Raw genomic sequence first — 24,671 nt, 5'->3', positions numbered from 1 at the left:
ATTTGTTGAGTCGTGAGTTTGTATTATCATGCTATTTTAAAGAAAATGTAACTTTTACAATTTCATATATATGTCAGATTTGTATTAACCTACAAGGATTTATGGATTGCAGATGTGTTGATTGAGAAAGTTAACAAAAAATTGTTTGAGTGTTCCAGAACGAATAACAGCCATGCTCATGTAGGCTTCATTCATCAACTGTCCATGATCCAAATCAGGCTAAACAGCGTTAACAGAGAGCCTACTACACCGGACTACTAGTGGTGGTGTCGGAGAGAGCATCACATGAATCTGCCTTCATATATACTTCTTAGGATAAAAGAAAAGTTTAAATCTGTTTGTCTTAAAGACCCTCTAACTTCTTTTTTCCTATTCTCTATTTCTGTGTTGTCATCTCTAGTGTCCGCCAATGACTGTGACTCTGAAGAGAATGCAGAGCTGACCTATTACACCCTGAGTCCAGACTTCATCATTTCCCCACACGGGACCATCTTCCCTGCAGGGCCTCTGGACTTCGAGAGGCCCAACCACCTGTACGAGTTCGTAGTGATGGCAGTTGACAAGGGGGAGGTCCCTCGCACTGGCACAACCACAGTACGGATTCGAATGGCCAACGTCAACGATGAGGCGCCTGAGTTCTCCCAGCATATGTAAGTACGATTGGAGCTTCAAAACTCCCGATTCTGACCCAGCTGTTCAGTTTCCAAGAGTTTAAAAGACAGTGGAGTGAACTGTAAAAGCTGTTATAAGCTCCTCTTACTCTCTGGCAGATTCCTCCGTGCGGGTGAGGGTGAGGATGAGGGTGAGATGCCAGAGGCTGACGCTCATTCTGTTGAGCAGGACCTCAGTTGTTAGCATTATCGCCCTGGACTCCATTCAGTTCAGCAGGCTTTATTTGCATGGCATCTGACATGCCAAAGCCCGATTAGGATTATGAAATACAATGAAATGAATTAATTAAAAAAAACGAAATAAATCAGATTTTATTTTCAGGTGCATACGTACCATTGGCACTTAGGAGCCTCTGCATACTGTGGGGTTTTTCAGATGGGCTGTAATCTAATGAAACAGACACTATAATTATTGAAAATAATCATAAGATGCAGCCCAAGTTCAGTTTCAACCGCTGTCTGACAAAATGATCTGCTCGGGGCCAAGAAGAAAACGTTGCAGCCCTTTTGTACGTGCTCGTCTCTCCTTTGGATTTACGAGCTGGGTTCTTCTACCCCTTTGATTTTCTGCCTTTATTATATGAAGAGTCATCTAAAATAGTGTGGCTCTACATTTAATGGGCTGATTCATGCTTGGTGGAAATAGTGAACAAAATGATCAATAAAACAATATGTAAAGATATAAATTGAACGAGAGAGCGAGAGAGAGAGAGCGAGAGAGAGAGAGAGAGAGAGAGAGTCCTGCTTTGTCAGGTCAGAGCTCCTCACAGCTGCCTCCCAGTTCAACATTGCAGCTGCCGTTAACCACAATTCTAGCGATGCTGTGGTGCCTGCATCTTTTAATTGGTTGATTTTCTGGCAGAGAGCTGGGCAGAGTGGTGAGGCAGGGTCAATCAGCCATGCCCACCAGCACCCTCAGGAGGCCCGAGGCCGGCACTATTGCGTGCGAGTGCTGTTTCTGAGTGTGTGTGTGTGTGTGTGTGTGTGTGTGTGTGTGTGTGTGTGTGTGTGTGTGTGTGTGTGTGTTGGTGTGGACAGATTGATTGAGAAGGTCCCTGCAAAGTGTTGGTATGGACAGATTGATGTAGTTATAAAATGCATTCATGCATCATGCATCTGATATGCACATGTTTATGTTGTTTATGGTGGGAGTGGATGTGTGTGTGTGTGTGTGTGTGTGTGTGTGTGTGTGTGTATTGGGCTGTATTGATTTACTGATGAGCGACAGCAGAATTATCAGTCAGATTTTTTCTTCTGTAGCCTTCGACCCTCTACTGCAGCTGCCACAAATATGTTACTGGACAATCAGTGATGTATCACTAACACACACACATATGCACACATATGTACACACAGAGCTCCAAAGTCATCCATGCAGGCACACACTTGCACGCTTGTGCAAATGCATGAATATGCACACGCACGAGGTCAGGAATGAGCAAACACATCTGTTATGTCTTTGAGGAAACGGATAGCAGGGGCAGTTTGGTAGGATGCAATATATGAAGATTAATTCCCTTACACTGCTGTGTTTCCTTGTGTGTGTGTGTGTGTGTGTGTGTGTGTGTGTGTGTGTGTGTGTGTGTGTGTGTGTGTGTGTGTGTGTGTGTGTGTGTGTGTGTGTGTGTGTGTGTGTGTGAGAGAGATTGTGCACAAATGTGAGTTGAGTCAGTGCATGTGATGGACAGAGAGGAGAAAACAGAGAGAGAGAGAAAGAGGTCATTAAATGTATCATTAGCGGGGCAGAAAATCTGTCCTATTTGTATCAATTCTTGGAGTTGAAAGCTTGAGATAATGAGTTTCCATGAGTGTATGCAAGGGCTTACTATTCATTGGTGGGGATGTATATGAGGTGGAGGGTAGTGACAATCTTACTGCACGTCAACTACTTATTTAATTCCTAAAGAAATCCTATTCTCTGCCGCGTGAACACACATTCAGTCTTGCTTTACCCTTCTCTCTTCTTTTGTTGTCTTGTGTTTTGGGAATAACATTATTTAAAAGTGTGTGTGGCATTCATACAGCTCAATAATGCATTTTTATTATATATATATATATATATATATATATATATATATATATATAAAACCCCTGGACTGTATTTGCTCATATGCGTTTCATCAAGATTTCTGCATATACCAAAATGTTCCCACATATCTGTTTTATTTGTTATTGTTTGAGAAGTCGATAATAAAGTGGTAATATTCCGAAATAAAAGTTACAATATTACTAGAATAAAGTTAAATAAAGCAATTTTATTAGAAAGTCATAATATTGTTCAAACCAGCTGTGCTACAGAGCCGTAACTATTTCATAAGCACCTTGTCAATTGTAAAGCCCACTCAAATCTCAATATTTCATCAGGAGGAGAAACTGTGCTACTGACACTCAGGGTCAGTAGTGAAGCTCAAATGATCATCATCTGTTGTAGCAATCCAATTTAAATCCATGTAGGCTCAAAGTATGAAAATAACACTGACCATTATTATTGCTACATTCTTTTGAATGCTGGCCGCGGTGTTGATGTTTGTCACAGACTACCAGTGCGAGAAAGAAAAGACAGAAAGGAGGTGAATGTAAAGAGAACTACTTGTTTTTTTCCATCCGTTCTACACTGGCTCTCAGATCTGCCCCTTCACTGCATGGCTCCCACTTCCTGGTGAGTGACAGAATAGCCGCCTTTCATCTATCTGCTGTCACTTTGCTAGCTATCAGGACCTTATTATTGCACCTACCATCACCTGCCTGTTGCCACGGAAACCCCCCTGAGAGCCTTCCACCGCCGTTGTTTAGGGTGCAGGCCAGAAAGGGCGCCAGCGTGTAGTTGTTTAGGAGCCGATGAGCAGAACAAAAATGTAACTTTCTGTAATTACTATTATTACTTTGAGATTGGAGTTTTCCGGTACTGTTTTCGATGCCCAACCCTAGAAAACATGATAAAATGCCCTTTGAATTGCTGTTGAGTGCTAAAAGCTAAAGAAGTGCATAGCGTAAAGGGCTTTCCAATCTAGCACTGTACGTTTAAAGTCTATGATGAGAATTTATGCACATTCATCAATTGAAATTAGTAGTACATTTTAAAGACAACTTGTCCTTGATTTCGGACAGAGGTAGACAGAAGCAGGTTTCTCATTTTTTAAGTCCTCGCCATCAGTTTGCCAGCTAAAAGGAAAACTGTCCCTGACAGAAGTTATCAGCAGCTCTTGCGGGCTCGCTAGTTAACCTGAGCTCTCTGACATGGATGGAAACGCAGTCTTCACCTGACTCATATGAACTTCAGAACCCAACAAATGGGTCGTTGATGGCTACAATCAAAATAATTATGACCACTCAGCATCACTTCATGATGCAAAAAGCTAAAGCTACATCTCGAGGTAAAAAGTCATTATCTGCAGCAGTTGATGAGACATGGACAAAAAGGAGCAGAAATGTAACAGCATGCTAGCAGTAGCATTATATTATGTTAAGGCAATAATGTAATGACAGTTATTTCTCTGTTTGCAGCACATACACACAGATAAATGTGTACGCTTGGATTTGTTGTTGTTGTAAGGCAATTTCTCACATCCAAACCTTTATTTCTCAGTCACTCTCAGTCCCTGCTTTCCATGTATTGAGCTAACGAGAACAACGACACAGTCTCATCATAGAGCAGGAATAAAGGTCCCATGAAGTAAAGGGCAGGCTACTAAAATTAGTATTATATCCATTCACTACAGTGAAGGACACTTATTATACATAATATGTTTAATTTTGAAAACATTTTCACCTTAAACCTCCTTGAAATGAGATTAGCAATGTTTAATTACAGCACTTGGTTGAGTGACCCCATGTAAAGCTTCACGGTCATCAAGCACTGAACTTTGTCGGAATTCTTAGTTCTCTAGGAGCTGTATTTTACATTCTGACAGAAAGAACAGTTTTCTAGGTAAAAAATATATTGGAGTAATCTCTATCTGAGCGGAGAATGAGGTCACTGTGTGTGTGTGTGTGTGTGTGTGTGTGTGTGTGTGTGTGTGTGTGTGTGTGTGTGTGTGTGTGTGTGTGTGTTGTGTGTGTGTGTGTGCCAGATGTGCATGTGTGTGTGTGTGTGTGTGTGAGAGTGTGTGTTTGTGTATGTTGTGCCAGATGAGCATGCTTCTACTGCATGTGAGCTTTCCCCCACTGGCTACCTCACTACTGCTGCTATCACACTGCTATTATACTGCTATCACACTGCTATCACACTGCTATCACACTGCTATCACACTGCTATCACACTGCTATCAATATGCTATCACACTGCTATCATTATGCTATCACACTGCTATCACACTGCTATCACACTACTATCACACTGCTATCACACTGCTATCACACTGCTATCTTACTGCTATCACACTGCTATCACACTACTATAACACTGCTATCACACTGCTATCACACTGCTATCACACTACTATCACACTGCTATCACACTGCTATCTTACTGCTATCACACTGCTATCACACTGCTATCACACTGATATCTTACTGCTATCACACTGCTATCACACTGCTATCACACTGCTATTATACTGCTATCATACTGCTATCATTATGCTATCACACTATCACACTACTATCACACTGCTATCACACTGCTATCACACTGCTATCTTACTGCTATCACACTGCTATCTTACTGCTATCACACTATCTTACTGCTATCACACTACTATAACACTGCTATCACACTGCTATCACACTGCTATCTTACTGCTATCACACTGCTATTATACTGCTATCACACTGCTATCATTCTGCTATCACACTGCTATCTGCTATCACACTGCTATCACACTGCTATCACACTACTATCACACTGCTATCACACTGCTATCATTCTGCTATCACACTGCTATCACACTGCTATCACACTGCTATCACTATGCTATCACAATGCTAACACACTGGGACTAATAAAGGATTGATTATTATTATTATTATTATTATCTATCACTGCTAACACACTGCTATCACACTGCGGTGACAGCTGATGACGCCGTAATGATCCATAGCTCGTGCACTGTTATGTCTTTTTTAGAACTACTGCCGTTGTATCCACTGTTAGCCCCATGTTGACAGAGTTGAGAGGCATTTGTAACGATCCCAATCCTGTGTCTTGCACCTTAAAGACAGGCGTACTGACAGTTAGTAGTAAATGAACTGGAAACAGTGGATTTCACAGGAGTGTCTGTAGTTTAACATATATCATTTTCGTGTCTGCTTACGTATCCTCGGTTTGATCATCTTTTTGGAGTATTTGAATTGTTTTTTTGCATGCATAACCATCACCAGTTTCAGAAACCTGGATAAGGCCTTGCCCTGGTTTTGAAAGGCCTGATTATGCATTATCTGCAATGTTCCTATAGCAACTGTAATATTTTGGCATTTAAATAATTCAACCAGGTTTCTGATCACTTGCTGCCACCTGTGCAGGTGCATCTTCAACTAAAAGTTACTTGCAAATTAGTCAGTGAAAAAGAGACACCAATTAAACATGATGATCAACAGTGTTGTGATTATCTACATGTGAAAATTCAAACAAAATTGTGGTGATGAGGATAAATAATGTTGTGGATCAGCGGGAGAGTATGAAACTTAACTATGTCCTTTCAGAAATAACAAGAGTGCCGAATAGTTGCTAACAATGATACTTGGAGAATATTGCATATTCACATATATAAATACTAGTTTCTCCATGTTCCGTGTAAACATCACAACCCAAATACGATCCTTTAAAAACATACTAAAGATTCAACAAAGCAAGCTTTCAAACTCTACCAGGGTAAACAGAGCCAAACCCTGCAAAACATATGAATATCGACAGAAGCAACTCTCATAAAATCGGTTCAAATGAAACACTCTGCTCACATATACACACGTCTAAACCACCACCTTAATAAGATGGCATTATTAAAGAGTGTCAGAGGCCGGACTTATTATCTTGCTATAGTGAACACATCTGCCTCAGTGCTCACATTGCAGCCACGTCTGCTACAGTTATCACTGCAGCTCACCGTCGACCCCACCTCCACCCCTTGCATGCACCTAATTTAAACAAGCAAATGGAAAGATAGCTTTGTAAGTAACAGGGAATCAGACAGGAGGTATTCCAGCAAATAAATAAAACAGTGAACAGCAGTTGGATCAGCTGACCGTCCTGGTCCGCAACTATTCAACACACAAACACACACTCCATTACCACCTCCATTCTCCATCTATGCCTTATCTGGATAAACAAAATTAACTCAATAATTAAATTCAGTAATTAATGTTCACAACTGACATCTGTCTCCGGCCTAAAGGGACGCATTTGTTTTTTCTCTCCCCCCGGGATCAACAGAATGAAAACAAACTAAAACAAAAAGTAGAACAAAAAGGTTAAAAAAGTAATTAGTGTGTGGCGGTGTATGTCTGAGGCTGATTTCAATTGGTTGCAGCATTGATCCGACCAAATTAGAGTTGTGGTGGAGCCCAAATGTGATAGCAAAAGGCATCTCACTGCTGCTCCACTGCTGGGCTGTTTTGCTTTATTCTCGGTGATCCGTCTCGATCTCTCTCCACTTTCTCTCTCTCAATAGAGACACACTCACACAGGCAGTCCTTCATGCAGTAGAAGCCTGCAAGCATCAGCTTGAAAGCATTAGAGAGAGGTATTTGTTTAAGTTATGTTGGATTAGCCTTAAAATGCCTACTGAAAATAAAATGCTATAGCCATGGAATCATTATCTACCTGGTGTGTACTTATGAACTTATTGACATCATGCCAGGCCTAATATTTTCTGATTAATTCCTGGCAATGCACGTATAAATCTGCTTTACGCTATTCTGGACGCAGAGGCATTGCATTTGTCTTCTTCACCATGTCATTATCAAATATGTTCTCATACAACGGTCCTATGATATCTTAAGAAAATGTAGGCCTCATTTCCGTGGGTTCTCCTACAAATATACAGTGACACGATTGTTCAGCTTCTCACATGCAAACAATCTCTTCACAGCAACTTCCGTCATTTCTTTTTCTTTTGATTTATTATTAAATTATTAAAACATGCAGTTTTCAAAATACCAATAAGCTAAATGCTCTATTTCAGTAGACCATAAGCTGATTTAAGTCAATTTACTGAAGTAAAGTAAGTGATTGTAGTTTTTTCACTTTGGTTGATCTTGAATATATTTGTTCCACTGTTATAAACAAATTAATTGGAGATAAGTAAAGTGTTAGAAGGTGCAATGTGTTTTGAAATGGGCCTTGTGTTGACATTTGTTTTAGCTGCATTGTCTTTTTGGGAAGAAAATTAATAGAGATAATTTTTAGTTTTTGATCTTTTATTGTAAACAAGCTTCGTAATATTGTTTGACTCCAATTCAATCCAGATACCTTTTTAGTTTAGAGGGTATGATTTAAAATGTGTTTCATATTTATTCTCATTATCAACAACCCAAGGTCTTCCTTGTTAACAATGTTTTGTTTTGTTTTATTAAAAGAAAAAAAAGGTTTATAAAATAATTTAAGAAAGAGGTAAAAATTAAAGTTGAAGCATGGTTTTCATTTTGTAATACCTTCATTATTTCAAGTCTTAAATTTACAAATATGTTATTTTTTATAAATCTTCAGATCAAATGTTTTGTCTCAGTCTAAAACCCAAAGATATTTAGTTAACAATATTTAAATAAAAAGATACTGAGATACTGAAAACGGGTCAACAACAACAACAAGTTTGACATTTTAAAACTCAAATGAGCAGGTGGCAAAATGTATTTATTGTTTAATTTGCTGTTGTTTGACTAATTGATGAATCAACTAATTGTTTCAAGACTGCCATAGATGGAGGAAGTTTTTTAGCATGTCACTAAGTTGATTGTCTAGCAGACCAATACCAATTTCAGCTATTGTTTCCATTTCAGGCTGCTTCTTCTTATAAGCCTAATTGTAAGGCAACTCCATTTGGATCTATAATGATTAATCTGTCTGCATCTGTAATGAGAAAGTGGAGTTAATTCGGGTAGTCGGGACAAAAGAGGCTTAGCAGCCCGTGTAAAAGAGTTGTGCATAAATTCAACCGCACAGACGGCATCTGTAATTTAGCCATCAAATTGCAGGCACAAATGCACAAGGAGGCCTTGTTCTTTCTGGCTTTCAGGTGAGATAAATACAAGCAATTATCTAATGATCTTTCAAATAGCTTCCTTAGACTACAAGTTTAAGCCGTTTGATCAATGCGACCTATGCACCCCCAGAGAAACTACATAATAAAGAAACACAGCACAGCATCTCCCCTTCCCTGACTTGGGTATTGATCCGAGGGGAAGTGCTCGGCTTGCAGACTGTGAGCTGAAATTACTCAAATGCTGCAACAACAGTTCTGCGAAACCGAGCGGAGCAGCGGCACATCGCTGATCTTCCCAGGCAGATCTAGTTCAACGGGTGTTGAGGCAGAAAGACGGCAGTAACGGAACATGATCACAGCGTTCGGCTCCTAAATGAGAGCGCCTTGTTTCCAGTGGAATATCATTGGGCTGCTTTGCCGGAACAGTATGTGAAAGAGGGATGTGCGTTCATGTCAGGCTGTCAGAGTTACACAACCTGCCGTTTAAATGTGCGCCCACATGCAGGCGAGTAATGACTCATTGATAAACGACAGCAGAGTTCATCTTTTAGTCTCAGCTTGAAGCGCAATTAGCAAAAAGGTACATACACACGGACAGTTAATGGTGGTCGGTGGAGGGGTCCGTCTGTTTTCAGTCTGTCAGGCTAAGGCTTTGGTCGAATGAAAAATGCCAACATCACTTAAAGGATCAGGTCACCCAAATTATGTTTACCCCCCTTCCTGTTAGTCAATCACTCATTGAGTACACTTTTTCAGTAAAGACTACTGACTGTTGGGCAGAATGGGATTGTGATTAGGAACCGCAAAACAGTATCTATGAAGGGGAGTATTTAATGTAATTTGTTAGTGCCGTGAAGTTCACCACATTAGAATTTTTGTGGCGAAAAAAGTCTTGGAAACAGTAAAGGTAAGCAAGAATCATATTTGTTATTTTGGTGGAGAGTAGAAGTGTCCCTGACTAAGAATTGATATAGTCTATTTATCATTTATATATCGACATTGGCCGAGGTACTTGTAACTACTGTTTCTCTGTCAGCGCTGCTTGTTGTGTGTGTAGTGTGTAGGTCTGTAGGTGAGGCGCTGCTAAAATGTAGTGCTGAAACATTGCAGAGGTCAATACAGAGACATGTCTTCTTAGCCTCTTAGCTTTTCATTTTCATGGTTGTAATTAACTTCTGCTCGTAATCCCGCGTCATACACACATTCTTTTTATGTTATGGAAATGGCATTGGTGGAAGCCTGCGCTCTCTAAGGACCCTTTCAGTTGGTTGTGTTTTAGTAAAAAATCAATATGTTTCCATATCTCCATTGCAGTTATCTGCCGTAACTTCTGCACCAAGGCTGATATGTTACTGTTTAGTTTTTTTGTTTGTCAGTAGGATTATGAAAAAAAAGAAAAACGAATTTGAGGATTTTTTATTAAACTGAGTGAAAGGGTGCAGCATGGGCCAAGGGAAAACCCATTACATTTTGGAATGGATTGGCCTTAGTTGAGGTATGCGCTCTTCGAGTGCCCTTCAAGTTCCCCCATCTTTTTGAGATGGTGACACTTACTAGAAGGGTTTATTAAACCAATGGGAACTGCACTGGGGACATTTAATAATTGATTTATACTTGTTCACTTGGACTAGTATATTGCTTAATTTCCCCAAACTCTAAATGGAGTATGCGTGGTATTGGTGTATGGTATTGTAATGTTTTAATCATCATTAAGCTATTTTAATCATCATTAAGCTTAACCTTGCTAGTTCACATGTCTTTGTCCTTTTGCCAAGGTACTTCTTAACGTCTAACTAATGACCCAAAGAGCCTGGCGTGTTGTATTACGCTATGAGCACTGAAACATGTCCCAAGAATGTAAAGTGTGAACCCTTGTGTCAACATGGTGGAAAGGTCAGCCTTTTCAAGAAAAGTTTTGCTTTCAAGCACATCAGCGGTTCAGAGATGCATGTGTAAGGCCAAAAGAGAGTTCAAAGCTGAAGTTCAAAGTGCTACTCTTGAGATACAAAGACAAAACTGAAGGAGAATTTTAGAGCAAGCAGCTCAGCTCAGTTTGGTACGCGTGGGCTGATAAGAAATGCATGTCAGTGCAAGTTTGCTTGAATGGGATTTATTCATATATATATATATATATATATATATATATAAATACATACATACATATACATTAGGGACTTCCCAATTATGTACATACACGCATAGTTGTTACTTTGCATACTTATAATGCATAATAAATGCATACTTTGAACTGTTTCTATCAGTCTATTAATGCATTTTAATATTACAACTCTTGATAAATTGCATGACTAATATGTCTTTGACCTTCTGTTTAGATGCTTCTGTTTGAAGTGTAAAGATGAGTTTATGATACTGTTATTTTTTCATTGTTCAGAAAATCAGAATCCAGCAACAGACATAAACACCCATAAATTCTTTTTGAGAATGTCCTAAATAATGGTTATGCACACTTGCGGCCAACACAACCATGAAGCTTGTGCTGTGCTGAGAACTATTCCTGTCTACCACATACTGTTTTACTGTAGAAATATCACAGGAAACAGGAAGCTCACTTTCACCATCACCACCCTGCTCCAAGTTCTCACTTTGAAAGTTGTTAGATTGCAGGTACTCTATGATGGAGGGTGTGATGGAGGATGGGTGGTGTGGGCGGTTAGAAGTCTGGGAGGCTAGTGTGAAACTTTCTTTATGTCTTCAGCGAATGCACATATGGCGGTAACCAGAACGGTATCTATCTTTTTTTTTTGTTTCCCTGCGGGTCGTTCTGAACACTGCTCCTCACATCTCTGCTGGTTTGTGTTTCTGCAACTGTTCAGGGACTGATTAACACCTGGGGCTCACGGGGAAAGCAATCAACTAGCTTTTTAAAAAAAAAAAGATAGCTCTCACATTAAACGCATGACATTTTACCATTGAGTAAAGCCCCGGTGCATGTTGGTCTGTTCGCTATGTTAGAAATGTTGTCAGTATTGTGCACCTGGGATCAAAACCACTTACCTCATAAGAAAGTCACAAATAGGCCTCTTGTGGCTGCACATGAAAATTCTCTTTGCTCACAGTGTGAAACACAAACACTGGTCCAGCCATCGCTCAGCAGATTGAAAAGAAAAAAAAAAAAAAAAAAAAAGTCATCACTTGCAACATTTACCAGATGTCAGACTCAAGAAATGGTGTACACAATCTCAGGCTAACTTGGCCAAAGATGTGATTTTCATTGTTTAGGCTGTTATTCTGGTGCATGCAGTGGGATTTATCCAAAAGGGTTTAATGGCTGCCACCATAGAGTTTTTTTTTGTCATTCACAGTATATCAAACCAGCCCTTTTCAAGTTTTTCACCCTAGCTGAATTTGAAATGCTTTGAAATGAAAAGATATGATAAAAAAAAACCTTGTAAAAAATGACACTGGTGAGGTTATAGTTTTTAGTACTGGTGCGTTGGGTTTGTCTGTAAATTGATTTGCTCGTGACGCATGTGGGGCGGCTGTGGCGCAGTGGAGAGCCACATCCTGTTTTACTGTAGAAATATCACAGGAAACAGGAAGCTCACTTTCACCATCGAGCAGGGTCGTTCTCCATTCAGAGGATCGGCGGTTCGATACCCGGCTTCGGCAGTCGATGTGTCCTTGGGCAAGACACTTAACCCCAAGTTGCTCCCGAAGGCTTGCCATCGGTGTGGACTGGATGATGAATGTTAGTTAGAGTCTGATGGTGGCACCTTGCATGGTAGCCTGTCATCAGTGTGTGAATGGGTGAATGATATGTAATATACTACTGACTGTAAGTCACTTTGGATAAAAGCGTCTGCTAAATGACTGTAATGTAATGTAATGCATTTATGGTTCAAATCAATCAATATTTGTTCGGGTATTGCAGCTGGTTTCCATCTTTGTCTCATGTGCTGACGCATTGATCTGCTGGTCGAATGTGAATTAGATGGAATTGATTTGAAACATTGACAAAACTATGTTGAATGCGTCTCATTTTCACCTTCGCAGCAGTGTAGGCAAGCTGTTGATTGTATTCGTATGTGTTTTATCAGATATCGGACTTTCGTCTCAGAGGATGCGGGCCCCAACACACTTGTGGCCACGGTGCTGGCGAAAGACCCCGACGGGGACGGGATCACGTATAAGATCACCACAGGAAACGAGGAGGGCAACTTCATCATTGACAGCCAAAAAGGTAAGACATATTTCTAAACCACATAGAAATGGCTGAGGTGAGTTGGCCTATGGTGTAGTATGGGACTGCAAAGTGGGAGGGGTCCTGATTGCTGCTTAAAACAACAAACAGTCATCTTTCAGCCAGGAGACCAAAGTTTGTTCCCCATGTGAAGCGAGAACTCAGTGTTGATGTTTTGACACGTAATGTACTTAAGGAATGGAACTTCCCTGGTTAATTAAAAAAAATAAAAATACGTTGTTTTGTTTACTTAACCTAACTGAGTATTTCACAATATTTTCCTAAACTTAACTAACTACTTTTGTTGTCTATACTAACTGAGTATTTCACAATCTTTTCCTAAACTTAACGAAATAGTTCTGTTGCTTATACCCACTGAGTATGTCATGATCTTTTCCTAAATAATGATAATATAATCATTATGAATCACAAGTGTCTTCCTGTTCAATTTGTCTTGCCTATTAATAGAACAGAGCCGAGCTCAGGAGCCTGTTATTATTGATCTATTTACTCGCGTCACCATTTAGCAGGAACCCTGAAATCTGCACAAAAATTGCTTTTATTCCAGTTGTTTACACCCTGTTTTGCTGTCAGCCTTCCCTGCTATATTTACATACACCGTATAAATGTAAAAGCTCTGCAGTTTGTCAAGCGTGCCTCGGAGCTTCTTCAAACGATGCTTCCTATAGTGTGTGTAGTTTAGTTTTCTGTCCTTCAGCCTATCTACCATTGTGTTGGTAGAGATGCCTCGCCAGCCTTCCTTCCTCTGTCTGCAGGAAGCTTTGTCAAGGATATTTAAATCCTGACAGGTCATGTCATGGAGACGTTAGAGTAATCAGCCAGAGTGAGCGGAGCGTTTCCACACTGTCTCTGTAACAAAATATCATCTGAGGTTTATAGTCACACATCTCAACTTCCTCCGAGGCAGGAGCAGCAATGAGAGGCAATGTGAAATGGAAACTGTGTTAATGACACTGTGTGTGTGGGTGTCTGTGTGCGCGTGTTTGCGGGAAGTGTGGGGCGGCAATTTCATAGTGGTTCGACCCCTTTGTAAATTGCAACCCCTCTGAATCTGCATATCCTATTATAGGGTAATACAATGACTTTTACAAATTCAATTACTCAAAACTTCAAAGCACCATCTCCTCTGTTCCCCAGCGATGACATTCTCCGTCAGTAAAGTCAGTATACACTGAAAGTGGTCATATGATCGAGCAGGGAGAAGAAACGCGGCAAATAACACGGTTCCATCGACCATCAGAAGATGAGCGCAGGCTTGCTGTGCCAAATACATTGTTTCTGCTCGCGTGTGCATTAACTCAGTGTGCATGGTGTCGATCTGCAATTTGGATTCCAATGCCTTGTTAGCATTTAGCTCACATCGATTGATTTAGCCATATATCTGTTAATCCACAGGTTTAATATGATTGGTGATTATCAATGGAGTAACACATCCTGCTGTAACAATACTGAGTAGGGTAACTAATGGAAGAAATTATTATTTTCACTTTGAGTAATTCATTGATCATTTTAACTCAAATAGATGATTAATGGGTTTTTTTACTAAACCAATCATCAACCAATGTACTGAAGACCTAGTTATGTCCAAAATCTATACCCTGTTGATTTTATAGATTTAGTTTTAACATTCTTTCTTTCTGAAAATACTTATAAACAATATTTGCTACATTTGTTCAATGTATAGAGAACAGAGTGTTACAGTATTAAGTCTTTCGAGGCTGGAACCATTTACAGTGGGTACGGAAAGTATTCAGACCCCTTTAAATTTTTCACTCTTTGTTTCATTGCAGCCATTTGCTAAAATCGAAAAAGTTCATTTTTTTTCGCATTAATGTACACTCAGCAACCCATCTTGACAGAAAAAAACTGAAATGTAGAAATTTTTGCAAATTTATTAAAAAAGAAAAACTGAAATATCACATGGTCATAAGTATTCAGACCCTTTGCTGTAACACTCATATTTAACTCACATGCTGTCCATTTCTTCTGATCCTCCTTGAGATGGTTCTACTCCTTCATTGGAGTCCAGCTGTGTTTAATTAAACTGATTGGACTTGATTAGGAAAGGCACACACCTGTCTATATAAGACCTTACAGGTCACAGTGCATGTCAGAACAAATGAGAATCATGAGGTCGAAGGAACTGCCCAAGGAGCTCAGAGACAGAATTGTGGCAAGGCACAGATCTGGCCAAGGTTACAAAAGAATTTCTGCAGCACTCGAGGTTCCTAAGAGCACAGTGGCCTCCATAATCCTTAAATGGAAGAAGTATGGGATGACCAGAACTCTTCCTAGACCTGGCCGTCCAGCCAAACTGAGCAATCGTGGGAGAAGAGCCTTGGTGAGAGAGGTAAAGCAGAACCCAAAGATCACTGTGGCTGAGCTCCAGAGATGCAGTAGGGAGATGGGAGAAAGTTCCACAAAGTCAACTATCACTGCAGCCCTCCACCAGTCGGGGCTTTATGGCAGAGTGGCCCGACGGAAGCCTCTCAGTGCAAGACATATGAAAGCCCGCATAGAGTTTGCCAAAAAACACATGGAGGACTCCCAAACTATGAGAAATAAGATTCTCTGGTCTGATGAGACCAAGATTGAACTTTTGGCGTTAATTCTAAGCGGTATGTGTGGAGAAAACCAGGCGCTGCTCATCACCTGCCCAATACAATCCCAACAGTGAAACATGGTGGTGGCAGCATCATGCTATGGGGGTGTTTTTCAGCTGCAGGGACAGGACGACTGGTTGCAATTGAAGGAAAGATGAATGCGGCCAAGTACAGAGATATCCTGGAAGAAAACCTCCTCCAGAGTGCTCAGGACCTCAGACTGGGCCGAAGGTTCACCTTCCAACAAGACAATGACCCGAAGCATACAGCTAAAATAACAAAGGAGTGGCTTCGGAACAAGTCTGTGACCATTCTTGACTGGCCCAGCCAGAGCCCTGACCTAAACCCAATTGAGCATCTCTGGAGAGACCTGAAAATGGCTGTCCACCAACGTTCACCATCCAACCTGACAGAACTGGAGAGGATCTGCAAGGAAGAATGGCAGAGGATCCCCAAATCCAGGTGTGAGAAACTTGTTGCATCATTCCCAAGAAGACTCATGGCTGTACTAGCTCAAAAGGGTGCTTCTACTCAATACTGAGCAAAGGGTCTGAATACTTATGACCATGTGATATTTCAGTTTTTCTTTTTTAATAAATTTGCAAAAATTTCTACATTTCTGTTTTTTTCTGTCAAGATGGGTTGCTGAGTGTACATTAATGCGAAAAAAAATGAACTTTTTCGATTTTAGCAAATGGCTGCAATGAAACAAAGGGTGAAAAATTTAAAGGGGTCTGAATACTTTCCGTACCCACTGTATATATATATAATTATTTTTTACAGCGAACATTTTTACTTTTATTCTCTACATTGAATATTTTTGGTTTTCGAACACTGGTTGGGCCAAAGAATACGTTCAAAACACAACCCTGGGTTCTAGGAAAAATCAGTCAAAAAAAGACTGCAAAAATATTGATATTGAAGCACATTTCACAATTTGCCTGTCATTCATTCAGGGTGGTAGTAGCTCAGTGTTTAGGGACTTGGCTTGGGTAGATGGTTCAAGTCCAGCAGGTACCCGATACGGAGTGTGGACAGGTAGCTGGAGAGGTCGGGCCCTGGCGGTCAGCTGGCTGCCACAGCTATGCTCGGAACGCTGCGCTGCATCAGCCCCATCGTTTTGACGTCTCCCCTCATTGTTGCGTCGGGGTGTACAGAAAGAAAATAAAAACAGAATGAAAAAACTAAATTCCCAAAGGGGACAAATAAAGTGCCCTACTTATATTCACAGATACTTGTCCTTTAGAAATGTTGGGGTTCAGTCAGTGCTACTAGTGGACGGGTGAAGCCGGGGATCAAAGGCCAGCCCTGCAGTTAGTGACCGACACGACGCTGTACTCACTGAAAAGCCGCCGGATGTTTTGTCTTGCTGGCTGAAGACTATTTTGTGAGCTGTTATCAAAGTTTTTTGTCTTCAGTTTTTGGTTACAGATGGGATTGGAATCAACTGCCGGGACAGCAAATCTGTAAAGTATTGAGAGATGCATTTATACTTTGATTTTTACTTCACATTTGTTGATGATGAGAAAAATAGATAAGTTCACCAGGCTTATTCATCAGTTTTCAAATGTGTTGAAGATTACATTTCTGTTCTGATCGACTAATCAATTAAATGCTTCAGTTCTACAGTTTAATAGAACTCTATCAGTACCAATAAAACAAATACTTTGGCTAGAAGAAGGATTATTCAAGTCTTTGTGCATGCATCTCCTCCCCCTATGACACCTGCAGTCACATTCCCACGTGCAGACACACGGAGGGAAGCGAGCCTGATCCGGATGCAAACAGAGGCACTCCACAATTTGTGTGCGAGCCAAGGTGCGACACCATAACGCTTGTAATATGATCCAATATCTTGTTTGAAAGAGCAGACATTTGGTCATTAAAACTATTTTATGGCTCGTATAATGGGAGGCGAGCGCGTTGGATTCCGCCCACCCTCTCCAACCCATCTCATTCTCTCCCTGCCGCTGATGGAAATCGTTTATCGCCTCTTCTCCCCTCTCGTTGCCAACTCATCCTAAATGTCCGACAATCATTGAAGCGATTTGTTTTCCTCGCTTCCGGCAGGAGCTGCCCTGCCGGCCTCCCTCTCCATGTTAATTTGCCTGTAACTCACCCCAGAATACAGTACGTTTCCCCGAGATTTAAGATGGCCATTAGGATCAGAGCAGGCCGGTCAATATGATGATCACGCTCTTCCTATTAAAACCCATAAATACAGAAACACACCCTCCTCTTAGGGCAAATTCTGTCGTCAATAAACAGGTTTCGATCATTCGCTATTTTTCTCAGCTAAGCTTTATGGGCAATTTGAAAGAGTAGAAGAAGAGTATTTCCTTGAGAGGGAGGCAGTAGGTGAGTTTGTTTTCAGTGAAGACTCTCGATCACCAGGGATGGGCTAGAATGTCGTCCTGTTGTCTAGTTTCATTTCTATTATTTAGTCTTTCCTCGACTCTCTCTATCGTGTTTGGACTGATGTGGTGACCTGTGTCTGATCCTGCTTTATGTAACAAACCCACATTGTTCTGCCCTCATTCTTCTCCCTGGCTCCCTCTGGCATCGTTATAGTCTCTTTCTCTCCTCCGCTAGTCCACGTCCCTCTCTTCTTTGAAAGCTCCTTCTTTTTTCTTTTCCGTCACTCTTTCTTTGGTCCCCCTTCTCTTCGCTTCTCCCTCGTCGTCTCCCTTATCCAGACTCCATGATGTTGACTGGAGGAAGCACTGCCTCCGTCCCTCTCCGCCTACACCCCAGCCCTCACCCTACCATCACCACCGTCCCGCTTTCTCCCCAAGTCCTCTGTGTTGTCTCTCGCCCATCGCTCGCTTTCGCCCCTCCACTTCCTCCCTCCCGGCTGCCGTTCATGTGAAGTGACGGCTGCTCACTGACCCCCGGGGAAGCATCTTCTCCATCTCGGACAAGCGATGATGTGTGCTGGCTCTGTTAGCAGCAACACCCACTCACACACAGAAACATTTGTGGACATGGAGAAAACGCACCCTCGCACTGTCAAAATGTTAGCACACACACATATCCACACACACATATGCACAGACAAAAGCATAAACATGATTAAACAGATGTACTGTACATATGTATGCATCTACACACATGCAGACCAACACACACACCCAGAGAGATGCACATACACACAGGGCCATAACCCATACCACAGGGACACATATCTCATAGATCAGAACAGACGCTCGCTGTATGCTTTGTTCTTGGAATGTCCTAAAACCTTTTCCATGTCCCATTTTCAACCACTTACCCAGCATGTGTTGCTCTCATCTGGGGCTTTTAGGCCCTATTAGATGTTTATTCCAACCAGAGGCAGAGTAAAGCGGGGATCGGACTGCAGGGCGCCCCCGGTGCTCCCCGTACATGTCACATAGCGAGCAGCCAGTAGCCTCTCTCTTTCTCTCCGTGTGTGTGTCTGCCTGCTGCCTTTACTGAACTGGTCACATTTATCTGGCCTTCTGTCTCAATTCATTAAGCATGAGTGCACTCTGCGGCGCTGTCGGAGCGGCGTGGGTGGAGAGACGGGAGGATGGAAGAGTGCTTACTTTGTTAATGCATCTTATGTATGTACCTACATGTTTTTCTATTATTTGTAATTCATGATTCGAGCGGAGTCCAGCTTTCATATAATATAAATCCAAATAAAACTATTACTACTGCGACTATTTCTGTCCACCCCTACCTACTGCAGTTCAGCTGTTACTGCTACCACTGTTTATAACTTTAACTACTGCAGTGCTACTGTACTACTTCTCATTCAAAAGGTCTTACTATTTGAATTATTATAGTATTCTATACTGACTCACTGCAGATCGTATTAGTTTAAATGCACAAGTTCTGAGACAAAGATTGATGTGAACAAAGATTTATGTGTTTTGCTTTATAGCATTGAATAAATACGGTAAAATTGACCAGCACAGTGACTTTATAGAAACAGTGTGGCGTTTACTCTGGACAATCCACAAACGCACGTCAAAAGTTTTCATAGAGACTATTTCTTCAGTAGAAAGTATTTTCAATGAGAAGTGTTCACTCTGAGCACTGGGCGATATGGCCAACCTTTTCTGTCTCGATATACAGTATCAGTCAAAAGTTTGGACACACCTTCTCATTCAATGGTTTTTATTTTATTTATTTTTTTATTTTTTTCTACATTGTAGATTAATATTGAAGACATCCAAACTATGAAGGAACACATATGGAATTATGTGGTAAACAAACAAATGCTCAACAAACCAGAATATGTTTTATATTTTACATTCTTCAAAGTAGTTGTATGAGAAGGTGTGTCTAAACTTTTGACTGGTACTGTAGGTCTTTTCATATTTCAATGAATATATCACTATACAGCATGTTTTCTGGTAGTTCAATAAATAAATAGTTAATTTAAGAAAACCACACGGCAAAGTCTATTTCATAAACTCCTATTGAGGATTGAGTAAAGTATTGAGTATTTCCTCATTTGATTAAGAATTTAAGTGCAAAATGAAAACAACGTTTTCATGTGAATTTAGAGGGGGGAAAAAAGCTATTTTCAGATATAAACTGACTGCTTACATGCATGCACACAAATACAGAGTAATCAGATTAAGACAATGGTTTGATTTTACTGAGTTTGATCAGTTCTTCTGAGAAATGTTAACTAGTATGTACTTGTAATTATCAATTAAAATGACATCATAGACAATCACAATATCCCCGTATATGTTTTAATATGGACGATAGATTCACATGTTAAATTCTCGGCCAGCACTGTGAGGTCTGTAAAGTTTTACTCACCTTGATTTTATCTGGATGGAGGCAGAAATCATTGAATACCTAAAAAGCAAATCAAACCAAAAGTGTAATTTTTAAACATGTCTCTAGAGATGTCCACCACTTTGGTTCAGACTGAAATATCTTGATGTTGCTATTGCTTTATATGCCATGAGATTAAGAAAGACGTGTGTTTCCAAGGGGACACATTGTAATGACTTTGGTGATTCCCTGGTTTTTCCCTATAGTCTGCTGGTGGCATTACAGTTACCTGTTGAAAAATGTATTTTCTTTTCACTGGGAAAAATTTTGTACAGATATTCATGATTCCTGAGCTCTCCCTCTAACACCACTATGACATGATTTTTTCTGGTTTTCAAGTGAATTATCTCTATAACTATTGGATAGATTGTGATAACATTTGGTACAGACATTAATGGGGCGGCTGTGGCACATGAGGTAGAGCGCTTGTCCCGTAACCACAAGGTTGGTGGTTCAAACCCCTCTACCGGCAACATGCCGAGGTGTCCTTGAGCAAGACACCTAACCCCAAGTTGCTCCCCGGGCACTTCATTGCAGCCCACTGCTCCTCCGGGATGGGTTAAATGCAGAGAAATAATTTCCCCATTGTGGGACTAATAAAGGATTGATTATTATTATTATTATTATTATAATGTCCCTTTCAGGATAACCTGTGATCCCTGGTTTATGATCAAATACCTGAAAAACTAATATAATTTCCATCAGCCTCGGCTGTACTTTGTGCCTACCATGTTGACACAAACTGCTAAACAGCATGGCGCCGTTGTCATTGTAAGCATGCTGACATATGCATTTAGTTGAAAGTGCCGCTGTTCCTTAGTGCAGCTTCACAGAGCCTTTTTCATGGATATCTTAGTCTTGTTATTTAGGTGCAACAACCCTCTAAGTTACACCTGCTAAGCAGTGTAAAAACATCTTCAAAATACCATGTATCCACAAGGATAACATTTGCTGCATAATGGCCCATGAAAATAAAATTGATGACAAGATTAATAGCAGTATTGAAAAAATCAGCATTTATTTATTTACTTTTGTGGCCAGTTTTGGTTGACCCAAGTCGGTTGCTGTTTCTGTAGCAGACAGTTCTAATTGTAGTCTCATTTATCGACATTTTTTTTATTCATCACAATCTCTCGTAAGCCCATTCTACAATACAACCCCTATCAACCCAAGCCACGCACCATACAATAGCCTATTTGTGTTTGGATAATGAGATATCTGGAGCAAACCATCCAGGCTACTGTACAGTATGAGCAAATTGCTTCTTTTTTTTTATCGTAGCAAAGGTGTCCAGGTGAGAGATTTGGCCTGAATACATCTAGCTGCGGAGATGGCCAAACCTCAACGGAAAGTCAGCAACACTAGTGTGGAATAAGTGTCTATAATTAAAAGCCTGGCCTACATGAAAGAATGAGCAGAGTGAATTGCACATGTAGTTTGTACTGAAGGGAGGGTGAAGCTTTTTCTTTAACTGCAAAGAGCTGTTATGCAGCCTTGAGTGTACAATTTATCGGTTGGTTATGCCTCCATACATTAGCCTAATGAATAGATCTCCAGTTAAATATTGAGATCTGCCTTGATCTTAACAAGTGTCATTGTGAACTGCATCCATCATTATGTTTCCAATTATTATTTTCTACTGAAAAAATCCTCTGCAGCAAGCTGTAAAGCTGATGCACAATGGTGGTCATGGCCGTGGCCTTAAAGTTAATACCAACAGCTCAGTTAAATACAAAGAACAACTTATAGGTGTTTAACAAGTTTGGTTTTAAGTGGTGTGTCAAGTTTATCTGCTTCTACCAGATACACTTTTTCACTTATTCTTTTGTAGTGTCTCTGCTTCATTTTTTTCCGTTTTGTATAGAGAGCAACTAGCACAGCCGTGAGTCCTGATGTGTTTGGGAAGTTTGGCTTCTTTTGTTGCATAAAAAAAAGGGGTTTTGTTGCCGTCCTTGTGGATCAGTGGATTTACTTGGCATTCCACATAATCCCAACGTATCCAGCTTGATTAGAACTGTCATCCCTCTTTCCTTCTTCCTAAATATAATAAAGTTTTGTCGAAAAGTACATTTTCTTGTCAATAAAAGTGAAAAACTATTTGGGTATCTGCACCAAAAATTCGTAGATATCCCATTAAAATTGATTTTGCGTGTTATCCATGTAATAATGAACAAGGAAGTATAAAGACTTCAAAAGCCCACACAAGTTGGGAGTGGAGGTTGATAAACCAAGAACAATCTTTCGGCCAGGAGACCGCTGTTCGTTCCCGCGTGAAACGAGGAGTAATCAGTAGTCACGTGACTTGGGTACTTCGATAACAGAAGTTTCCTCGTTATTTTAACCCAAATGACAAATGTAGTTTTGATGACTAAACCTAACTGAGTTCTGTCCTGTGAAATCAGAATTTTATTTTAAAAAGACCATATGAATGTAACAAATGGAATTTGACAGGTGTTGCTTACTTTTGTAGGAAAACACTCGAAAAATGAGGAGCAAGTTTTTTTTTTCATATGAACTGTTGTATAACGACACATTCTACACCCTTCCACCAAGTTGCATGAGAATCGGGCCGGCAGTTGTTTGCGGAATCCTGCTGAAAAAAAGAAAAACAAACAAACCGAAAACATATCGTCCTTAGCGCAGCAACATCGTTCAGATATTGGTTTCAAAACTATGTTACAATGTTTGGCACCAGTAAAAAAAAATCTGTATTTAAATTGAATTGATGGTTTACGTGGAGGTTCGGGATCATCTGCAATGAACAACTGGTTAGGTCTCCAAAGTTTTATAAATACATATATGAACCACAGGGGGAATATCAGTCTCCAGTCCACCTCAGATGTGAGAAAAAGACCCAGAAATAGATCTTGATCAGGGTCTGTTCAGCCAGATTTCCTGTATGCTTGACAATGCGCCAACATGGGTCCGGTAAAAACAAATACAGAAAAGCAAGACACTGTAATAATACATAATTTAATGTGAAATATTCCTCCAAGGGATTTACAGATCGCTCTCTGTTTGCCATCCACTTCTTTTGTATGTCCCAGATGCCTGATTACAAGGATCACAATTCTGTGACACAAAATCTAAATAATTTTAATAGTGAAAAATCCCTACTTTTCTGGGGAGATTGAAGGTTAAAGAATGCCATTGTTGCAAGATTGCAGGGCTGATCCAGAGAATGTCCAAATAAAGGCACTCTCGCAGGAGACATTTTGGAATAAAGTCATATATATGAGTGGTAAAGAATATCATATTTGTCAGCCAACAGGGCATATCAACACTGTGCTTATTTGCAGAACGTGGTGACAAGTCGGTTGACTTTGCACGACTGATAAAACTGATAGAACCTGAAACTACATGCATCTGCTGGATTTGTGTTAAACCACAGAATCTGGACTCCCTTTAAAACAAAAGGCACTGTGTTGTTCCATTGAAATAAGGGTGAAAAAAAGGCCGTACATATTAATAATATACATAGAAGCTTCTGCGAAACATCCCCTCAGTTTTCTCTGCACACAGAGTCTGGCTCGCTGTAGTCTGTCCTGAAAAAACCATAAAAAAAACCTGCCGGACTTTATTGCACTCTGCATCAACCTGTTTGCACCTGTGTGTATCCCACACTGTGTGTGTGGTTGTGTGTTTGTGTGTGAGTGTATTTATGCATTTATAAATGCCAAACACTTTGTATGTGACACGTCTTTCTTGATGCAAGGCTTCCTCCCATAACACCTCTAAGACTGTAAATTAATATCGTCTTTCCCCCTCTCTCGCCTGTCTATTTTTATCTACTTCCCTAACACACACACACACACACACACACACACACACACACACACACACACACACACACACACACACACACACACACACACACCCACACGTACACAAACCCCTACGTATACCCTTAACCATGGACAGCAGTGCCAGAGAACCAGCCATTGTGACAAACACCTCGAGGCACACACCCCCGTCCATGGCAATCCTCCATCTCTTGTGCAACACACACACGTGCACACACGCACACACGCACACGCAAACACACACACACGGGAAGGCAAACAGAAGGGACATACTGTACATGTGCAGCTCCAAAATGATGAGCTTGTGAAGCATTTACTTGAGTAGAATAGCAATTCTCCTCTTTGCTTTGTCCTGTTTCCTTTATCAATCATTCACAAGACTCATCTACAAATCAACACAATGTAAATCATTGGCCTGC

At 40.5% G+C, this 24,671-nt stretch overlaps 1 protein-coding gene across 1 annotated transcript in view; it reads left to right on the top strand.

The window, feature by feature from the left end:
• The window catches only part of si:ch211-186j3.6 (neural-cadherin), a 238,052-nt gene that overhangs the window by 35,971 nt on the left and 177,410 nt on the right, over positions 1-24,671 (top strand). Inside the window, 2 exon segments of the mRNA XM_054614523.1 lie at positions 401-650; positions 12,865-13,007. Of these exon segments, the coding sequence (XP_054470498.1) occupies positions 401-650; positions 12,865-13,007 (393 nt within the window).

Source organism: Anoplopoma fimbria, chromosome 2 (assembly GCF_027596085.1).
Source record: "Anoplopoma fimbria isolate UVic2021 breed Golden Eagle Sablefish chromosome 2, Afim_UVic_2022, whole genome shotgun sequence".
Classification (NCBI taxonomy): domain Eukaryota; kingdom Metazoa; phylum Chordata; class Actinopteri; order Perciformes; family Anoplopomatidae; genus Anoplopoma; species Anoplopoma fimbria.
Note: the sequence above shows the minus strand (reverse complement) of the source record. Positions and strands in the feature narration are given on the sequence as shown.